Source organism: Podarcis erhardii (assembly GCF_964252035.2).
Source record: "Podarcis erhardii genome assembly, chromosome: 6".
Classification (NCBI taxonomy): Eukaryota; Metazoa; Chordata; class Lepidosauria; order Squamata; family Lacertidae; genus Podarcis; species Podarcis erhardii.
The window spans coordinates 60,656,464-60,678,370 of record NC_138510.1 but is presented as its reverse complement, the minus strand read 5'-3'; the positions used below and the strand labels follow the sequence as shown (position 1 = coordinate 60,678,370).

Sequence of the window (21,907 nt, the reverse complement as noted above, 5' to 3'; positions counted from 1 at the left end):
GCAAAGCACACCTCATGTGGAAGCAACTGGATCAGTTAATATTAATGTAGGTTATATAATGCCATAACACTACGGGTTTCATCACCAGAAAAAAAAAATGAATGCTACTGTCCACCATTTTGTGAGAATTTTCCCTTTCATGAGTCACCTTTTTCTACTACGAAAACAAATGGATTTAATCTATAAAGTTCACAGCAATTCAAAACTTAATTTTATACCCTTAACATATAGCTTTAAAAGGAGATTGGATAAAATCATGGAGAATAAGGCTATCAATGGCTACTTGCCATGATGGCTGTGTTCTATCTCGACTACCAGTTTCTGGGAATCAGAGGTGGGGAGGGTGCCATTGCACTCGGGTTCAGTTTGCAGGATTCCTGAGGATGCCTGGTTGGCCACTGTGAGAACAGGATGCCAGACTGGATGTAACTTATTACATTTAATCTGCGCGCGCGCGCGCTCTCTCTCTCTCTCTCTATTAAATAATAATTTTTATTAGGTTTTCACATTTTACACCCAAAAATAATCAAGAACAAAACATATATAATTTCATAACTTTCTTAACCCCCCTCCCTGACTTCCCCCCACCCTCCCTTCATACATCCCCATTCCAACAATTAACTCAGCAAATTCTTATCTCTCATCCTTAACATATTATTATTATTTCTACAGTTGGTTCTTATTACTTGGCCAAATTTTACTTATCCAATTTTCATATGAATATTAAATTCTTTTCTAAGGTCGACCCAAGTTCCCTTCCACGAATTCCCTTTCATATATTAAATGTAGGTCATAATAAACAAATATAGAAATCATAAAGATTTTAAAATTCTGCTTTCCCCCCCCTCCCTACCCCGGTTTCTGTCCCTTCCCAACTAAATGTCCACAAAACAGTTCCTAGCCTGGATTCCTCACATCAGAGGCCTTCAAATCTCTGTCAGTCTCTCTCTGCCGGTTTTGTTGGTAGCAAATTTTGTTGATCCTCGGGTCTCGAAGGAGCTCAAACACAGTCTCATCAAATTTTCTCCCATCCAAGAAACTTGGTAACAACTGCTGCAAAAAGTCAACTGATCTCCCATGTACAAAGAGGAAGCCCCAATCATATTTCTTATTTCTTTTAAGTTCCAATATTCCAAGTGTTCCAGGGGCTTCCTCTTTCCTCTTTCGCATCTTTCGCAGGTTGGTAATCCCAGAGTCGTCTTCTTTATATTCTAACAATGTAGGCTTGAAGTTGGTACTCTCCTGTACTTTCTTAGCTCCTTCTTCCCTCTCCCCTAGTTCCAAAGATGTCTCTTCTTGTTCAGCTGCAGCTTCTGTTTCAGTCAAATCCTTTGTGCAGTCAGCAGAGTTGCTTGTTTTAGAGATCAAGGTCATAAGTTGTTTGTTCATAGCCGTGCTCTGCTCCTACAGTATTCCCACGAGAAAGAACATTCTTTCTATCTCTGCCTGTAATTTTCCATCTGTAGCCATTGCAATGTTTCAAAGTTTCCCCTAGGGGGATTCTGATTACTTAATAGTCCAACAGTCAGATACTTTGTTGTTTATAACTTTTTTTTTGTTCCCAAACACTTTAATTTAAATGTAACAAATTTAGTCCAGAGAGATGTTAAACAATAAAATTTTTAACTTTAACTGCCCGTTTGACAGCTCTTTTGACAGCTGTCAAACTCCTTGTTCCTTTTCCTCCAGCTCACACACAGGGCGCTCCCGGGTCTAGGGGGGGGGTTAAACAAAAGCTTCCAAAATTCGACTCTTACTCTCCAGCACAAATCTTCTTCTGTCAAATTCGTGGAATTAATGTCTTTTAACTCATACCAAAAAAGAGATCTCTCCACCTTAGTTCTCCTATCTTTGCTTTAAATCTTTTTGTAGATAGAGGGGGTGCGGACTTCCCTTTAGCACATCCCCCGGTCGTACCGAATTCAAAGGTGAAAATTTTTAAAGTCCAAATTCCCTTCTACTCACGGGTTGCTTCAAGTCCAAATTTCAGGGAAAAAAGTCAGCGCTCTCCGGCCATGGCTCGCGGCATCGCTTCACTGCAGTAGCAGTCTACTCACAGCACCACGCCACTCTCCGTACCCTCTCCGTAGCCTTTAAAAAGGCTCTTCGTGGGTCGGGGGGGCGCTTAAGGTGCCCACCGAGTCACCAAGTCCGCAGGCTTCCGCGCCTGCGGTTTCTAAGGGTCCCCGCTTCGCTGTTGCGGTAAGACCCGTCTGCAGCAAAGCTGATTCCCTCCGGAGCTCGGAGGGAATCCGCCATTAGCCGATCGCGCTAACCCGGAAGTCCCTCTCTCTCTCTATATATATGTTGTGAGGCGAGTTATGGTTGACAACGCAATTTCAAAAACAAAACAAGAACTGAACAAAGTGTCCTGGAATTTATGTACGTGTGTGTGTGTGTGTGTGTGTGTTTGCAATTTAAGCAGCAGTAATAAATGATCCCCCCCCCCGAATGTATAAAAGGGTGGTTTTCAAATTGGTGTCCTATTATTGCTGGTTTTTCATTTTTCTCATCCTAATTTCCCTGTATTGAACTGTCAGGTTTCTAAAGAGAATTTGCTCTCGTTGGCAACATGCACATTTAGTTCTTTGGGGGGGGGGGAAATGGGGGGGGGAGCTTTTCCCTGTCCTTGAAACGCACTATATAAATATTGTATTCAATCCTTAGCTTGCACTTCGTAAATAATTTATGTTAAAAATTTCTCTTCGTGGGGCTCGTCAGCCATTAGGGTGCTCAAATTTCTGTTAAAACATTTATTTACTGCTTATACTCTTTTAGTGTGGGGGGTGGGAGGTGGGGGAGGGGATTCTAAAAGGTGCATCTGGTAATAGCTACCAAGGCTGCATTAAAGCAAGAAGAAAATCTCAAAAACTCTAAAGGTTTAGGAGACTCTGCTTATACTCTGCTACAGGAAAAACAATGGATTAGGTTCAGAGCTTGCAAGGTTGTCAGAAAGGAATCCTTGCCCCCTCATTCCTGCTCTAGGCTCTGCCCACCACCTGTATGGAAGAAGGAGTAGCCACCTGCCACTTCAGGCCAGGGCTGGGTGGGAAAAGCAAGAAGCACAGGACTTGTTTATAGCATTGGAGGAGCAGACTACCAATGGGTCTATGAGATCCATCCAGCAACGGAGGAAGCCACTTGGGAGCCAGGGGTGGGGCGGGGTGCACCATGGGACCGCCGGAGTCTGCCTGCCTCCTCCCACTCAGGCGACCTACAGCTGGGGGGGGGGCAACAGGCAGACTGCTTGGATAGCATGGAGCCTGCGCGTACCCAAGTCACCATGTCTCTCCCAGGAGAGAAGTGTGGCTCGGGGGCACTGCAGGCCCCACAGTTAGTGTCACCCGCCGTTTTGCCACCCCCCTCAGTGGTGGCACTCGGGGCAACCCGCACCCACCGCACCCCCCTTCCTCCGCCCCTGGATCCATCCTAAGTCCTGCCCCGCAACTGCTAACTACAGCCAAGGATGACTTCCTGTCACTTTTGAAAGCAAGCAAGGTTGAGCCATCAAGGTTTATTCTGCACATCCCACAAAGAATGCTGTAGAAGCTAAACTGGTCTCTTAGGGACACATCACATACAGAAGAGGTCAGGATTTGCTGCCAGAGGATATTGGACTACAGAGTGTCAGAGACGAATAGAAAATGTAATTCTTTAATCAAGGAAACAGAATACACACAGAGAAACCTAGGGTACGACTGGCCCCAGTAAAGACGACCTAAGTCTCCCACTTCCTCCTCAGCCTCCTCTCAATCCGGCTATCTTCCTAGCACTCTTAAGCTACGCCAGGGAGGGGCCCTCTGAGCTCTCTGTGCTCTTTGCTTTGTAACATGCAGAACCCTCCAGGTTCTCAGAGACAAGGGTGAAGAAGAGCTAAAGACAGTAGGACTTGCGGGCTCCTGTGAATCTGTCACAGCCTATGCCACCACCTCCTTCTCAGCTGTCTGTTCTACATCTGCAGTGTTTTCTCTCTCTCTCTCTCTCTCTCTCTCTCTCTCAACCCTGTTGCTTGTCCAGCATCCCCCCCCCCCCATTACTCCTCTGATCTGTTTTCCTTGTCCCACCACCACTCCCCCATCTCAGAGCCTTCCTCTTCTGACGCTTCCCTATAGGGTTCTCCAGCTGGAATCTCCCACCACTCCTCATTGACCAGCAAGTCCCTGACAATCATACAGAAGGGCCTTTTTTTACCTGCAGTTGTAAAAAGTAATTTTTCGACACCTAATGCATCTCTTTTGAAACTTTATGGATTTCATTACTGATATCAAATTATTTCCATTTAGTGCTGCTGCATTAAACTGTTATAGAAACTTGTTCTCTAAGTGGCGGTGTGGGGGGGGGGAGAATCAGGTAATTAACTTTGAGGGATGAGGGGTTTGGGGTTCTTTTTTACACTAATGTTCTCATTAATGGCATGCCTGCTTAGGACAGCCATTAAAAGTCCATTAACTGAACAAGGAAACTTGAATAATGCTATCCTGGAAAATTTCTAGTAAATGAACATTAGGGTCTTTTAATGGAAATCTGCTATAAGAATCTTGCAATTAGCAAGTCTAAAATTCTAATTATACATAGGCTTCAGGAAAGTTCAAAGCAACTTAAATATAGTGTAACAAGCTGGTGAAAGGAGTGTGGGACAAGCCAAGAGTTGAGTTTAGCACATTGTTTTAAGCTTGCTGATTCTGTTGATTAGCAGCATTGCACATGCAGGGGTATAACAAACTAAAGCAAAATAATGATGTTTGCATATTCCTTGCCGCTGGTCTAAAGATCTGCCTTGTATCCAATAAAGTGTGCTTAGCAGCAAAAGATACACACACACACACAAACCTATACACAGACACACATGGATATATGATAAATGAATGTTGCCAGTAGAAGCAGTACTATGGGGAGTTTAATGTAAATGATACAAATTATGAAGGCTGGCTTTTGCCCCCCCCCCCCCCCCCGCTATTAAGAGAGAACTAACTATGCACAAGCCCAAGAGTGAAAGAGTCTTGGTTCTGGAGCAGCCCTCCTAAGGGAAACATCATAATGCCAGAATGCTCCCCTTTTCACCTGTTGCTAGATTAGGAGAGGGGCATTTTGATGGCAAGCAAGAAGTTTCAGGAAGACTCTCTCACCCCAACATCTGCCCACATTTCCCCAGGGAAACCTAAACCACCTACTTTTGAAAGTTAGTGTTGTGCATAATTAAGGACAAATTGTCGTGGTGCACCCAAAATTGTTCACTTTTAAAGCAGTCCTCTGATAGATATAATATTGCCAAAATATATAATGGGAAATCATGCATGCAAACACAGAGCAGTGAGAATCAGGCTCAAGTGCTTTACATAAGATAAGACATTGAAAGTTCTGTTTTTAAGAAATTAAGAGAGACTTAGATAGTTGGACAAAATTGAAACTTTCTTTGTTAGGCCGAATTGCTGCTATCAAGATGAATGTATTGCCAAAAATGTTGTTTTTGTTTCAAACACTACAGATTGTGGACAAGACGGAGTGCTTCCGGAAGTGGCAGAGAGACATTTCTAAGTTTGTCTGGCAGGGCAAAAAGCCCAGAATTAAGTTTAAGATATTAACCGATGCGAAAGAAAGAGGGGGCTTTGCCCTGCCAGATTTAAAGTTGTACTATGAGGCCGCAGCTTTCTGCTGGCTAAAAGATTGGCTACTTCTCGAAGACACTGATGTATTGGATCTGGAAGGTTTTAACAATGCTTTTGGCTGGCATGCATATTTATGGTATGACAAGGTTAAGATCAATAAGGCCTTTAAGAACCATATTGTCAGAAAAGCAGTGTTTAATGTCTGGACAAAATATAAAGACTTATTGGAAAATAAAACTCCAAGGTGGCTTTCACCGCTGGAAACTAAGGCCCGAAAAAGACCCAATATGGAGGCCAAATGGCCAAAATATTGGGAAATATTAGAAAAAGATGGAGACAATTGGAAATTGCAGAGTTTGGAGAAAATGAAGGATAAAGTGCGAGACTGGTTACACTACGCTCAGATTAATGAAGTTTTTAAAAATGACAAAAAGTTAGGGTTCCAGGTGGAGAAATCGAAATTGGAAACAGAACTGTTAGAACCTAAGACTAAGGTACTTTCAAGAATGTATAACTTGCTGTTAAAATGGAATACACAAGATGAAATCGTTAAATCGGCTATGATAAAGTGGGCACAGGACATAGGGCATAATATCATGTTTGAGGACTGGGAAAGGTTGTGGACCAAGGGGCTGAACTTCACTGCATGTAATGCTTTGAAGGAAAATGTAATGAAAATGATATATAGATGGTACATGACCCCAGTTAAACTTGCCAAAATATACCATTTGTCTGATAACAAATGTTGGAAATGTAAAGAAAATGATGGAACATTCTTTCACCTCTGGTGGACTTGCCCTAGAGTGAAGGCCTTCTGGGAAATGATATATAATGAGCTGAAAAGGGTATTTAAGTATACCTTCACTAAGAAACCAGAGGCATTCCTTTTGGTTATTGTCGACCAGAAGGTGTTAAAGAAGGATCGAACATTTTTTATGTATGCAACAACGGCAGCAAGGATACTCATCGCTAAGTACTGGAAAACTCAAGATCTACCCACACTGGAAGAGTGGCAGATGCAACTGATAGACTATATGGAACTAGCCGAGATGACCGGCAGAATCCGAGACCTGGGAGAAGAGAAGGTTGAAGAAGATTGGAAGAAATTTAAGATTTATTTTAAAAAGCATTGTAATTTGGCTGAATGTTAAGATGGAGGCTAGATCATAAATAATTGACCACCACTAAATTAGATGCAATTAGGATGATAAGTGAGATTAAGGAAAAATCATAAACCTTTGGGAGAACTATTAGATTATATTCTAAAGGAATGGGACACAAGAATGTAAACAAGATGATAAATTGCGGGCAAGAATTGACAATGATGCAAGTGGGAGCGGAAGACGTGAGGGAGTCCAAAGAAATTAAGAAATTATGTTATGATATATGTTACATTGTTTATTATATTTGCATTTGTGTTTAAAAATCTTAATAAAAATTTATTAAAAAAAAAAAAGAAAGTTCTGTTTTTAAGCAGTCACAGTTCCTTGTTATTTCAGGCCTAAGGGAACTGTGGCTTGTTAAAACAAACCAAGATCAAGGTTTGGTTAAGTTTCAAAGTCCTTTCCTCATGCAGTAGAGGGAGAACTGCACAAATGCACGGCTTACCACAGCATGCTCTCCTAACAGGAAACCACTGTTTCCCACTGTGTCTGAACTGGGCTATTACCTAATTAGATGAAGTCTTTTTTAAAAATGTTAAAAAGTAGGTAATATACATTTACCTATTTTTGCATAGTTATTTGCCACCAAATCTTCCAATCCAACCAGCTTCCAAAAACTATCATCCCAGCCTTTCTCCGAAGAGTATGTCCATTTACATACCAAAGTGCACAGAGATCTGTGGAGGAAAAGAAACTCACATTACATTTCATTATCAACTCTACCTCCCTATCTACTCAGGCAAAACTCTTACAGGACCCAAAAATCAACACTCCTTTAACATTCAGTAGCAGTTTAGATCAAAACTCTGAAGAAGAATTAAGCACTCTTCAATTATACAAACAAAAACAACTATAAATACTGGATCCCCTCTTAAAAACTTTCAGCTGTTTGAGAAGTCTGTCTTTGACTTGACGATTCCCAGTATATTGATGGGATTCTAGGAGTCACTATATAGCCGCTTAAAAGTTTTCTATGCAAAACAGGAGGGCAAGAACATAAATCCTTAATACAAAAAGCCATAAAAAGAGATTCTTAATGTTTCACTTTTCAGATCTGATCCCACCTTTTCAAGTTTTTTTCTTCAGTCATGAGAACAAAGGGTTTGGGTAAAGAATCTTGATCACCATCCCTGAGATCACTAACCTTTTAAAAACGTGCTGTATGGGGCTGTCAGTCAATGCTTAGAGAGGTTTCAAGTTTGACATTCCAACATTGCAGCAACTACTCATAACCAAAGGGACATGGTCAGGCTGGATTTACCACAGACCCAGAATCTAAAGGTGACACTATCTCTTCCTGCAATTGCAGCCACCATGTAATATGGGAAAGATACAGCCCACATGAAACCTATTTTGTAATGTGCTTTATGAATTATATATCTATATAATTCTTTAGCTACATTTCTGCAGGAAATACATCTCTGACAGCAGTGGAGTCACTTGACTCATGGACACACCAAAAATGAAGACAACCGAAGGCAGGGCTGTGCAAACAACGCCTTGAATTGAGGTTTCTAAAAACATCAGCCTTCATGTAGCATATTTTACAAGGCACTGGAATTTGTATTTCCAAGATGCATTACCGGTAAGTTTGACTACGCACTTTGTTTTGCCGCTCTTAGGAAAACCATGTCCACGGTTTTCTTGTTTGAATGTGGCCGTTTACCCAAGCCAGGAAACTGCATGTGCTCCCTCAGAATGCTGTGTTTAATCTCCTTTCAAGAGAGAAACCCCTATTATTTCAGAAAACTGCAAGCATAAGACTATAAGCAGCAACATGCAGATCATTGAGTCACAGGTTTAACCTCTGTAGGAGCTTGGGAGTTGCCTCAAAAGGCAAAGGGACGAAGGTAGCAAGTACCTTTACAAGGAAGGGTGCAGACCTTTGCTGTTCCAGTCAGTCATAATAGAAGCACGAGAATAAAAATCATAAGCACAAAAACATGCTTTTAAAAAAGTAAGAGGAAATCCCTGCGGGTATGGATAAAAATATGGGCAGTATGTGGTAAAAGTTTTAGAAACAAAAGGAACCTTTGGCAGGAGACAGGGCTTTCAACACACAGGATGGCTATATAACAAAAGAAGCCCAGAGCTGCTTCAGCACAGACCTATAGAAGTACCAGTATTCCCTCTACCCCACCCAATGTCGTCCCAGACAGAACATTCAGCACATTTAAACCCTCTGGCAAGCCTTTGTTTTAAATAGAACTGGGCGTTGGTGCTGTGGAAGCCTTGAAAGAGCCACAGGTCATCACGTGGAAAAATGTAAAAAGCAGCAACTATTCCCTACAGCACTACAGTTAATGACAAGCATATTCATTTCAGGAAGAGCCGGCATAACAGTTACAGATACAAGGCATGGATAGATGTCATTTGTGTCTAATGGAGGCACCAGGGGATTGGCTGGAGGAGAAAAGAAGAGGAGATAAGTTTGCTGCAGGCCAGTCAACATCACCAGCTGCATTACAAAGAACACTTGGCTACACAGAGCCATCCTTCACAAGCAGATTTATAAATGAGAGACATAAAGCTTCCAGGTATCAGCTGATACTTAACATCAGTTAAGTATCATTACATAAAACTCCAATGGCATTGGTCCGTCCATTATTGCCTTCAGCTTTTTACTCATTGTGGAGCATCAATTTCACATACACACACACACACACCCCTGGGTATGAGAGCTAGTACAGAATGGTAAAGGCAGGCTCTAGGGAAAGGGAAACAAATAATACATTGGTCCAAGCTTTCGAAGTAAGGTTTAGCTAGGAAAACCACAGACGCCCAAGGCAATTAGGAGTTTAGGGCCAATCCTAACCCTAAACTCTGCTGCTCAGCAGGAATTAATGGAGCAGCTAGGCCACGAACACATCCTTAGCCCTGCCACACATGCTGACTGGTGTGTCTGTTATCACATGACAGTAGCACGGCTGGCTCAGCCCCTCCCTGCCCCTGGAGTACCCCACTTTGGAGCTTTCCACTGGCTGCCACCATGGGGAGGGGTACCCTCCCAGAGGCAGTTCTGCCTGCATCTTCATCTGGTATGACTCAAGAAACGGTGGCTGACAGGGTTGGGTGGGGAGACACCTCTGGCCAGTGCACAAAGACGCTGGACTATACCCTTAGCCAGTAAGGAAGGGGAGAGGGGAGGCAAGCTGGTTAAGACGAGGGTGAGAAGGGAAGCAGCTATCAGCTCTGTTGAGGGACAGCAAATTTCCATTCCTTCCTTCCTGGAACTGTTGCCATTCCAGTTGGTCATTATAAGAATTTTGTAAGGAAGATCACTGGATCAAGTTTGCTCTTTTTTCCTTGCTCCTCCCAATCCCTTTAACCTCTGTGCCATGTATTTCAGATTGTAAACTTCAGAGGCTGTCCTATTATTGATATTCATATGCCACTCCAGGAGCCTTTCTCAGTTGAAGAGCAGATTTAAAATGAATGAAAAATCTGTGAATGAATGAATGAAATCTGGATCATGTAAATAAATAGGAAACAGCACATAAGTGACAGGACTAAGCAGGAACAGATCCGGTTTCTATACTCCCCCCCCCCCATTTTTAAAAGTCACTTCCCATTTGTTAAACCATGAACCGAAATCTAAGTATTTGTACCTTGAAGCAATTCTCAGATTTCAAGCACATGTATTTAGGATTCGGGACATTAGATTTTAGACAGGGATAGACCTTCTTTGATGCTGCTCCCTCCAAGGCCTTCCTTTGAAAAACTTGCATAATATTTGAATAAATGGATGAAGTCAGAACCATATAGCTGAGATGTTGACAATTCGTATCAGTTGATACTTTTTGTTGGTGTTTTGTGGAACAGATTTCAGATTATAAATGTCGATTCCCACCTTCCCCTTTTGCTTTTGGAACCAAATGGTGATCTGGGTATGGGAAAGTTGTTTCCATATGGAAAACAAGCTTACTGATTCAGTCTGTTGTCTATTTCAGTGGTTCCCAATTGGGGGGCTCTGTGTAACTCATCCAGGCAGCCTGTGGCACCATTCACATAACAAAAACCATGGGAAATTGAATTTTCAAAAGTGGCTTGGCTTCTGAAAAACAGGGGGTCCGCAGTTCTAAGCTAATTGAGAACTACCGGTCTACATGATGCTTTCATATAAGTTAAAATATGGCATATGGTATCAGTATGGCATGGTTTTACTAAAATTCTCACTTAATAGCACTCATAAATATATTTCACAGCATGCAATCAATGTTTGCATCTGTGCTGTATATCCTTAACAGGAAACAGGGTTTCTTCTACTTGTCAGAAGAAACCTATGCAAAAAAAGTGAAGCAGGCACCCTAGGAAATACCGAAACAGATGTAATCCAGCTGCTGCACTACAGGTTCACCAAGGAAGTCCATGTGTACCAAGGTTATCTTGGCTCTGTTTTATGGCAGCCTAGAAACAATCATAATTAACATCAATAAATCAAACAGCTCCAAATCACAGTGCCAGCTCCTCAACTTTTTGTATTTATTTTTTGAATGACTAAAGGCAAACTCAGACCTTTCTCAAGTTTTGAAAAATAAAATAAAAATGAAGAGAACACAAAAAGAACACCTAGTGGATTGTGCTAGGATTTCATCTCGTCTAGTGTTCCAATTCCCCCATTGGCCAGCCAAGTGCATCTATGAAGCTCATAAGTAGAACACAAAGGCAACCCACCCACCCCCCAAAATTACCTCTATCTACTGATATTCAGGGGCACAGAGACTCTAAGCAATGAAGGCTTTATTCGGCTACTGTGATTGTTAGCCATTGAAAGACCAAACCTTCATGGATTCTCTTTAAAAGAGAATTTTCAAAAGATAAAATTCACAGCAGATGAGGTGGGATATCACTGCCCACTAACTACACAGGAGGATATCTAAGAAGACAACACTTAATGAAAAATATTCCCCGAAATCAGGAAGCTATGACACTGTTTTAACGTGGTGAGCATTGCTCCATCTACCAAGTGCAACATTTTATGCCCTAGAGGGTATTCTGCTGTAGTCAGTGCTGCCAATAGTGACCTCAGTTAGTGAACAATTAAGGTGTAGTCTCCAACATACGAAGTCCTAAACAGCTCAGGATCCAAACCTGACTCATACCTGGGTCACCAGAAAAAGAAAAGTCTCTGAGGCCTGAATAATGAAGGAATCTTCAGCCACCTGGGTGTACCTCAACTCCCAAGCAAATATCAAAAGTCATGTGTCAAAGGTTAATGACAGCCTATACAAAATGTAATGAAGCCAGTCTATTCTGCCTCTACAGAGATCTCTGGGCCATACCCAATGGTGGCTTTCCGCTAGCTGAAGGAGGGGCAGCCAATTTCCACAAATGCCCCCTTGTCAATTGCAGCCCTCCATGAAATATCCCATAGTGTTCCACAGAGAGTCACCCAACCTTCAAGAGAACCTTGGTGAAGCAGGGGGATGTATTGAGTATAAGGAACTGGTGAACATCAGGTGCCCTGCCTTGTAAAAATATTACTGGGTACAAACTCCCTGTGTCTACTAGAAAAAATTCCAGGAAATCCTTGAATTCCACAGGACCATAAAGGTTAGAATTTTTCAGACATCTGCATGGTAACCCAGCATTCTTCTTCATCCTAAAACAAAATATTCCATACACTACTTTTGAAAAATACTATCCCACTACTTTATGAGTATTCTTCAAGCAGACATGCTGTTTCACAAAGTCAAAGGTTTTCCTGTCAGGGTAGGAGAACACCCTTGCAATTTTCTACACCCACATGTGCAATTAATCTTCTCTAATTTCAGCCACTCCCTGGCAAGAGTCCATGTTATATTTAACACTGGACATAGTTTCAGAAACGGATACTGTACACAACCAGATTGTTTTCAAAGACAATGTAACAAGATAAACAGAACCCTTTGATCTTTGGGAATTCTCTCGCAGTCTTTCTTTCACCCAAATTTGGAAGTGACCTTCAATTAACATCTTGAAGCAAACAACGTTATCCAGAGTGCAATTTGGGTGAAAACAGACCACCATTGCAACCACGGACACGCTCACCTAATCAAAAGCATACAAACAGTACTTGTTTTGTTTTTTGAAAAAATATGGACTTCTATTTATCCATACAGCCACATCTTAAAATTCCAGAAACTTGCGTATTTGCGATAGCCCGAAATCCATCCTATGATGGATTCAAATTGCAGGCCTCCTGAACTGTGTCCTCTCATAACCAGCCTATACCGTATTTTTCGTCCCATAGGACGCTCCGTCGCATAGGATGCACCTAGTTTTTTGGGGGGGAAATAAAGGGGAAAAAAAATTCCTTTATTTCCCCCCCCAAAAAAAAAAGCAGGTCGGGGAAACCGAACCAGGTCGAGGAACAGCAAGATGGCGGCGCTGCGCCTCCCTGCTGTCCCCCGAGCTTGTGGGGCTGGCCGATGTCTGCCCAGCGCGAGGGGCGCTCTGCTTCAGGGTGCCCTGCGCGCCGGGAAGCAGGCTGCTATCCGCAGCGTGGGGAGCCCTGCGGGGAACTCCTGCAGGGCTCCCCACGCTGTGGATGTCTGTCCGGCACGCGGGGCGCTCTGCTTCAGGGTGCCCCGCGCGCTGGGAAGCAGGCTGCTATCCACAGCGTGGGGAGCCCTGCGGGGAACTCCTGCAGGGCTGCCTAGGCTGTGGATGTGTTCCCGAAGCGCCGGGCGCTCTGCTTTCAGGGCACCCAACGCTCCGGGAAGCAGGCTGCTATCCGCAGCCTAGACATCCCTGTGGGACCTCCCGCAGGGCTGCCTAGGCTGCGGATGTGTTCCCGAAGCGCCGGGCGTTCTGCTTTCAGGGCGCCCGACGCTCCGGGAAGTAGGCTGCAGATGTGTTCCTGAAGCCTGGAGAGCGAGAGGGGTTGGTGTGCACCGACCCCTCTCGCTCTCCAAGCTTCAGCGAAAGCCTGCATTCGCCCCATAGGACGCACCCAGATTTCCCCTTCATTTTTGGACGGGAAAAAGTGCGTCCTATAGGGCGAAAAATACGGTATATTACAGCTACATGTGGAAAACACTTTACATTGCAGCTGTTATGTGTGCTGAGCTGTTCGTGGGCAACAGTCCACGAGTTTGATTGCTTTACGTCACCAAAAATGTATACGAGGATCCATTTGCTAAACATAAATCTCTTTGCATGGCATAACAGAACTATTGTAATAATTGGGCAGAATGCCTAAACTGTGAACCAGGAAGACCCCAGTTTAAATCTTGACTCTGCCCTAAAATGTGCAACGCAGCAAACAGCCTCCCAGCATTACCACTGCACAGTATGGATGTAACTGCAGACCAACCTTAACTGCAGACAGGCTGACTAACCTTTGGGGTACTCCCAGTTTTATGTATGTTACTTAACAATATTTAGGGCAATCCTGTAAGCGGGGATAAGGCTGGGAAGTTGTTTTGCAACCTTGCAAATTTTACGGCAGAGTCAATATTTGAACTTGGATCTTCTTTGTTCACAGTTTAAGCATTTAGCCCAATTATTACAATTATTATTTTTCTTTAAAGCACCACATGAACATTCACACATTTATCTATGGTACTTTAAAAAAGAAAACACAAGCAGGTGAGATGGTTTCTTGGTGACATTATGAAGACCAGTTACACACCAGTGCTATGCATAGCTAGTTTCTAAAAGCTGTGTTATTTACAACCAAACACTGCAGTCAATACATATGACTGAACAAAATATACAGGAAGGGTACTTCCAGAGCAGCCTGACTGCTCTAAAAATGTTGTGTAGCTTTATTCAAAGACTGAAAGTACAGAACCAAACAGTGCTGGCCACCATCTTTGATATTTGACAGATGTCTGATACGAGAGGAAATAAATTATTCATAATGAAGATGACTCTTGCTAGTCGAAAGCTGTCAAAATTCATCTTCCTTTTCTTTATTTGTGCATTTATCACTGAGGGCAAGTGTCAAACTACACATGTGAGAATAAAAAAAATGTTATCTTTAAACTAACGAGAGAAATTTCTTTTGACAACCATAGCAGCTGCTAATGGAAAGTGTTTCTCTACCAAAGGGCAGATCAATCTTGAGCACCTCAAATCATTTTCATAATTCCGATGCCCATGGACTGACAACAATACTCAAATAACTGGGTAAGCATTCACTTTTTAAAGGTAATGTTTGTTCGTTTTTAACAAGATTTATATACTGCTTGACTCACGCTAAAACTCTTGATAACCCATTAAAAACAGGTTGTTGTTGCATCAGTCTGTTTTGAGAGACAATGGAGTGTGCCTCCGGGGGTGTTAGTAGCACTGAAGTGATCTCCTCCGGGCGCAAGCCTGGGGAGTATGTGTATATAGGTCTAGGGCTGCCAAAGGGACAAGACCCGCCCCCCCCTTGCCTTGCTAGTGTGGTCCAAAGGAAAGCAGAGCAATACATTTCACACCAGCTTGGCTGCAGGAGATGGTGCAAGGCGCTATCCAACTGTATTAGGAACATCATTCCAGATTTGTGTAGGGTTTACTCCTCAGCATTTTCTTCTTCCGAAGATGTCCCACAAGGCAACCAGAAGTTTAAGATCAGTTTTCCTTCTCCTAGTCGGGCTACCTTCCAAGGTTGATGAGCCCCATCTGCCCCTCACTTCCTTCTACAGCACTTGCAGAAACCACCTTCTTGACTGTTGGATCCACTATTAGTCTTGTCCATTCAATCCAAACAGTCTCAGAGAATCAAGCCAATGTAAAGATGTCCGTTCCTTAGCCACTGAACAAGAGGAACAAATAAATTCCAACACTATGATCCTAACAATGGGTCCATCCACACTTCCCTTTGTCCTGTGATTTCTTTCATTTGAACTGTGACTACTAGGCATGGGTCCAAGAGGTTTTTCCTATGTCTTGCTGCTTTCCCTGGGGAAACCCACTGTTTACCACTGAATCAGAACGAACATCAATCGGCAGCAAATCCAATTGATGTTTGCTCCAATTCAGCAGTACACAGCAGATTTTCCTGGGGTAAGCAGCAGGACAAAAGAAAAACCTCTTGCCTAGAAGTCACAGACTGAACAGAAAAGTGGATGAGCCCACCTCCTCAGAGGTAAATCCTACTGAGTTCAATGTGGTTCACTCCCAGGCATGTGGGTTTAGGATTGCAGCCTAAGTATGTCTCAATAAGCAATCTGTTTCTTACTTTTTAAAAAGACAAACTCAAACAACAATAAAATCTACTGCAGTGTTATTAGCATAAAAAAGAGGCAAAGAACCGCCCCCCCCAAAAAACCTCTCTATCTCCTACTATAAAGGTAAAATTCAAATTGACCCTCAATAATGTGGTATGCTTGTTTGTTTTTAAACAACAAACTGTGACCTGAGGGCATGAGTACATATGCAGTCCTAAACCTCCCAGGTGAGTTAAGCAATGCCTGAACTTGTTTCACACTGAATGCTGTCAGACATGGGTGAACCAAAAGGGTGGAGTTCACCACTACTACAACCTCTGGAGAACCCTCTTATGCAGCAGTTTTAATTCAGACCGTTCCATTCCTCTTAATATAAAACAATAATTGAAAGCAAGTGCAGAAGGAGTGCAGCAGTGAAGAAATGTCATAGGCCAAAGGTCAATTTGATTCTTCGGAATAAGGGAGAAACATGCCAATGCATTTTGGGAGCCTCTCAAAAATCCAGCCTTAGCCTTGCTGATGTTTATATTCCTTGCTCAGGATCTGAATTAAAGCACACACAAGAGACTAACATTATGGCCCCTGTCCTTCCCACCCGGGAGCCTTCCCATCTTCCCATCTCACTCATCTGGCTGATGGTGAGAGGAAAGGAGTTATTTCTTCCTCTCAGTAGCACTGCTTGGAAAGAGAGGGGTCCTGATCTCATTCTCATAATTCTCCTGAAGATCCTTCATTAGTACCACATGTCCCCATTCAGTTCAAAATTAGGCTTGACAAGTGAACTATTTTCATTGGGGCAGGGGGAAACAAGGTTTACACTGAGCCCAGTTTCAAGTCAAATCTGATCGATTCCCCATCTGATAGAGCAGGGGTCGGCAAGGTTTACCTCGCCTGGGCCAGTTTACTCCAGTGGAGATCCCTCCATGGGCTGGATCATGCGCACGCATGAGCGTGCACAGCAGCAATTTCTGGCGTCTGTGTCTGCACAGACGCGATTTCCGGTGTTGGTGTCTGCGCAGATGCAATTTTCGGCGTCTGAGCATGCGCAGACACGATTTCCGGCACTGCGGAAGTGAGTCCCCATGCCGCACTGCGCCGGTTTAGTTCAGTGCGCAGGGACTCGCCAAGCAGGCAGCTCGGTTTGCAGGCGGCTCGTGGGCTGGTTAAATGACTCCCGTGGGCTGCTTGAGGCCCATGGGCCTTAGGTTGCCTACCCCTGTGATAGAGGGTCCTTGCCTCTTCGCACCCACGAGGAAATCCCCTGCAGGGATTTCCACACTGGGAACCACTGATGTACAATACAACCATGTTCACACACTATATACACCCCTTGCAGTGCTAGCATTAGCCAACGTGGTTGATGTTTAAGTCTTTATGCATTGTGTGTGTATCTTTAAGCAACAGGTTGCAATGTTAGCATAAACAAGAGGTAAAGTGATTTCCATTGTGTTTAATGTGTTTATTGCGCACACCAGTCAATACCCATGCACACCAACTGTTTTTCCATCTAGGACATGTTAAAGCAGGTGCATGTATGGACTAGAAACACTGCAACAAAGAGCTTCTTTTCCAAACAAAACAAAAGCAAGCAGTCTGCAAAAATAGCATGGCCTATCATATAACACAGAATTGGTAAAAACATAGCAGGGAAAGATGATAGTAGGGAAGAAAATAATATTTAATGAAAAAATAAAAGCCCTCAGAACAGATCGTATATTCGAAGCTCTGGAATTGTTGAACAGTGTTCCTGAGAAGGTGAATGGCAGAATAACTCACTTCGAAGCAGGAGTCAAAGTGGTTAAGTCTTAGGGCAAATAACTTGAAAAATTGAGGCACAAGCTGAAGTCAGAAAATTTAAAGGAATGCAGACTACCCCAAAAACACAGCGGCTTTGTTTGTTTTTTCTGCCACCTTTCCAAGGTTCACGTCTGGAATGAGGATAAACAGTTCTCTCTCCTCTCTTTTTCTTCTTCTTTTTTTAAGTTGCAGCATTCAGACTTTATGAAAATAAAACTTCAGACTTGCATTTCACAGATTTTTAAAAAATGCATTTGATCCGACTGTAAATTTTCAGGTACAGCAAGATGAATGGTGTTAGGCTCCAGCATATTAAAGTTATTTCAGCCAGTCAGATATTCAAAAAGGTTGGCTCAAAGCAGTTTCCTTAAGTAACATTTTTCCAAGGGTGGGGGGGGGTGTTAAACGATATTTAATGAAATTAAATTGTTCTACCTGCCTTTTATCATATATAAAAACCAGAGGGGTTTTTTTCTTTGCTTTAATAACTGGCATGTTAAAAAAAAGCCTGAATATAATGCTTGCAGATTTGCTTTCAGCATTAAAGATACAATATTCATAAGTTACTTTGGGCGAACTACTTGCACCTACAGTTCCCTCCTATTAAGATAATTCTAAGACAAACTCTGTGTGCAACCAACATTGGAAGGAGTAACTTGGCATACCCTGTAGAAATTTTGCTTTCACTATGAAGAAAAAACTTTAATTGGGAGGGGGTGGAGAGAGAGAGAGAGAGAGAGAGAGAGAGAGAGAGAGGATGCCACTAGAAGGAATGAGTCATGTGCTTTGCTCCCCGAGAGGCGAGAGATTCCAGGGATACCAGGAACACTTACTAGGGTCTGTGTTTACTTCTGGACAATGAGGCACAGTGAAGACTGTGGTGTCTTTATGATATTCGTTTTATTTACACAAATATACAACCTGAGCCTAAGATAGTGGGGCTTCCAGATTTATACTCTCGACGGTCCTGTCCCTCCCACTGCTGCCACATTGGATTCAGACTGTTAGCCCACATTGTGCTGTGACCCCCTTTTCTCCAGCTTGTCATCTGCTACCCAAAATGAAACTATTTGTCCTCTTGCTTACATCAGCCCACTGCAATTCTGAAACTTCCCCACCCAACTCTGCATTGTATTTTGCCAACTACCCTGAGCCCAGAGCAGGAGTTTCCCTCTGCATTAGCAGAGAGACTTTTTGTTGATGGCTTCCTTGATGGTCCATTCACCCTGTCTTTTATACTCTTCTTGATGGTCCATCTCTCCAGGCGATTATTTCATCAGGAAGACAGCCTGGCTTATTTTTTAACAGGTCTTATATTTTAAAATTCAATGTCTGGCACCCCAGAATTAGCTGAGAGAGCTCAGGTTCAGTGGCACAGCTCATGCACAGGCTAATTGGCTTAACTTATAGGAAACAGTGTCACACTTCATCTCAACGTGGACAGACACAAGAAATTGAACTTTCAGAACCAGTGATCTGGCTCAATATACATATGCCCTCATTTACTCAGGTTTATAAACTTTAAAATGTTCAGGATGGCTAGTGGGAAGTTGATGTTGTCAAAAGCTCTTGCATCAGTCAGCAGTTTTAGTAGAGTGAGTGAGTCAAAGCTTTGTTGTGGCTTCAAGGTCAAGTTCACATGGCCAACTGATCAGGAGGGAACTGTCCTTATTTCCTGGCAAGAATTCTAACAACCATTTTTGTAATGAGTTATACTTCTGTGCAATTAACTAACTGATCCAAGCCAACACACAAAGGCAGTAGTGATCATTTACTTGGGATGACATACATCCTGAAGGGTGTTTTAGGCAGCATTTCCACTTCTAATTATCCCTTTAAAAGTGCACAGATCTATGCTGGCCTCTTTACCTTCCCTCCTCCTTTGCATGCCATAGCAAGAGGTATTCTAGCCTTTCGTCCTGCAGCAGGTAGGGATGGATGAAGGAACCAACAGAGAGGCTCAATGGCTGTTTTTTCCCTTTGTCACATTTTGAAATTCCTGCTTTGCTAGGGGTTGGACTAGATGATCCTCAGAGTACCTTCCAGCTCAACCATTCTATAGAGGGATTGAAAGTATAAATAAAAACAAAAACAAAAGCTGCTCCCAAAAATCCATTCCCTGGCCCACAGTTATGTATTCCCATGTGATTCCAAGTTCTAAAGTTGAACAGGACAGCAAAAGTTCAGAGTCTTGGCCCAACTTCACATTCAAGTGAATCCCTAACAAAATATGCTGTTTCTCAACACTTGTAAGATGAATTAATATTTCCAGCTGTAGATTTAGCTGAATTATTCTCAGAAGTGGAGAAGCAGATATAATAAATAATTATATCAGCCTCCTTTTTTACTGGCTATTTTTTCTTTTTTGGGGGAGACAGAATGGATTGAGGCTGCATTCCTATGCACACTTACTTGGCGCAGCAAACCCACGGAACTTACTTCTGAGTAAGTACTAAGAGGATTGCAGTTTATATTAGGCTTGAGAAACATTTCCAGGGAGATCCAGCTGAAATATTCATGGGCACCTTTTCTGTTACTAGATCAGATATAGTCTACTTGTAGCTGTAAGTTTTACTATCCTTGGTTTTAAAAATGAAAGCTATAATCATGCTTATATGATCAACCATAACATCTGCATACATCAGAAGCCTGAATGTTGTCACAGTAATGAATGCAACATTTAATCTTAGAAGTTTTCTGCACTACTTTTACTGTTCCATGCTGCTCTAAAGCCATACCCTAAGGGTCTTCTAATTAAAATGTAATTGCATGCTGCATGTAATAAAAAATAAACACTTGTGGAATGTCTTTGACTGTATATAATTTCTGTTGGTTGAACTGTGAGTTATATATAACCTTTCATATAAGGAACAGCTTAACAGAAAGGCATATTAGTGAAGGACAGAAAGAATTCTACACACTCCTCCACATATTATATATTTAGAAAGACCAGCTCTCAATATGTGGGAACATCCATTTACAACTGACAGTTAAAGGGTACAGTATCCTAATGAAAACAGAAGCCATATTCAGAGGCTTATAAAAAAATCAATAACTATCCTTTACTTAGTTGTAAGGTGGCAGATGGTCTACTACAACTCAGCAATGAAAACACACACGAGATATGTCAGTGCTTTAAAAATGTATTATTGAAAGTCTTATGCCTTTAGTATACAAAGATTTTATGGGCTTTTTTTGACAGATCAAGCATAACAGTGTGTCATTTTAAAGGTTATGGAGCTGGACAAAACTGATATCCCTCTTGTACACAAAAATGAGCTACTTCTGAAGTATGAGCTGCTAGGACACTTACCTTTTCCCAGTTAAAAGGCTACTCTGGGCATAAAGGGAATGCAAACATAAATGGCATTCACACGCATAGAAATACACACACACACACACACAGTGTTACCAAACTCTACTCTAAATACCATTTTTGTTGTTGTTGTTAAGCATGGCCTTTGCTGGCTGCTGATGCTGCCCACTGTAGTTTTTTAAGTATATTTTTAACTGGCTGCTTGACTGCACTTGTTTTTAATTATATTTGTTTGTTTTTGTACTGCATTTCACAACACTACCATACCTCGCCCTGAAATGCCAGCATAACAGTGTGGCATGTAAATACCTTAATAAACAAGCAGGTAAGTAAGATGACAATTGAAGCTCAACTCCAAAAGCACCACAGCGTGATAGCACTTAGAATAGTCAAAAGACAATGTTAGAATTCTTAAATACCACACAATATTTGTGGCTACTGCTGTCACTGCAATGCATTTAAAGAACATATAAGTATTATGCAGAGGAAAAACGCCAGAGTATCTGCATATACCAAGATCAGGTCAATGTCCCTCAGTTGCTTTGGGAAGTAGAATCCCCAGCAATCCTCAAAGCTGAATTGATAGTAGCCACATAATTTCCTTCACTAAATTGCTAACCTAACATTCAACTCCAAAACATGACTATAAACTGGGAAGAAACTCTGAACTGTTAAACCAAGCTTCTGTTTTGTTTGTTTGTTTTGAATTGCACCAAATCCCCTCGTGACTGAAAAAAACCAGAAGCAACTAAGCAAGATGCAAGCCCATTCAGATCTTCTTTGAAGACCAAAAGAGAAAGGAAGATCTTGCCCCAATTTCTTCACATGGAACAGGAGGACTCATCGGGCACAAACTGACAGGCTCTGCCCTGATTCCCCTCT

General features: G+C 42.3%; 1 protein-coding gene across 1 annotated transcript in view; it reads right to left on the bottom strand.

The window, feature by feature from the left end:
- FGGY (FGGY carbohydrate kinase domain containing) overlaps positions 1-21,907 on the bottom strand; it is a 149,258-nt gene that overhangs the window by 84,785 nt on the left and 42,566 nt on the right. Inside the window, exon 6 of the mRNA XM_081867225.1 lies at positions 7,331-7,446. Coding sequence (XP_081723351.1) covers positions 7,331-7,446 — 116 coding nt within the window. The remainder of the gene's footprint in view (positions 1-7,330; positions 7,447-21,907) is intronic.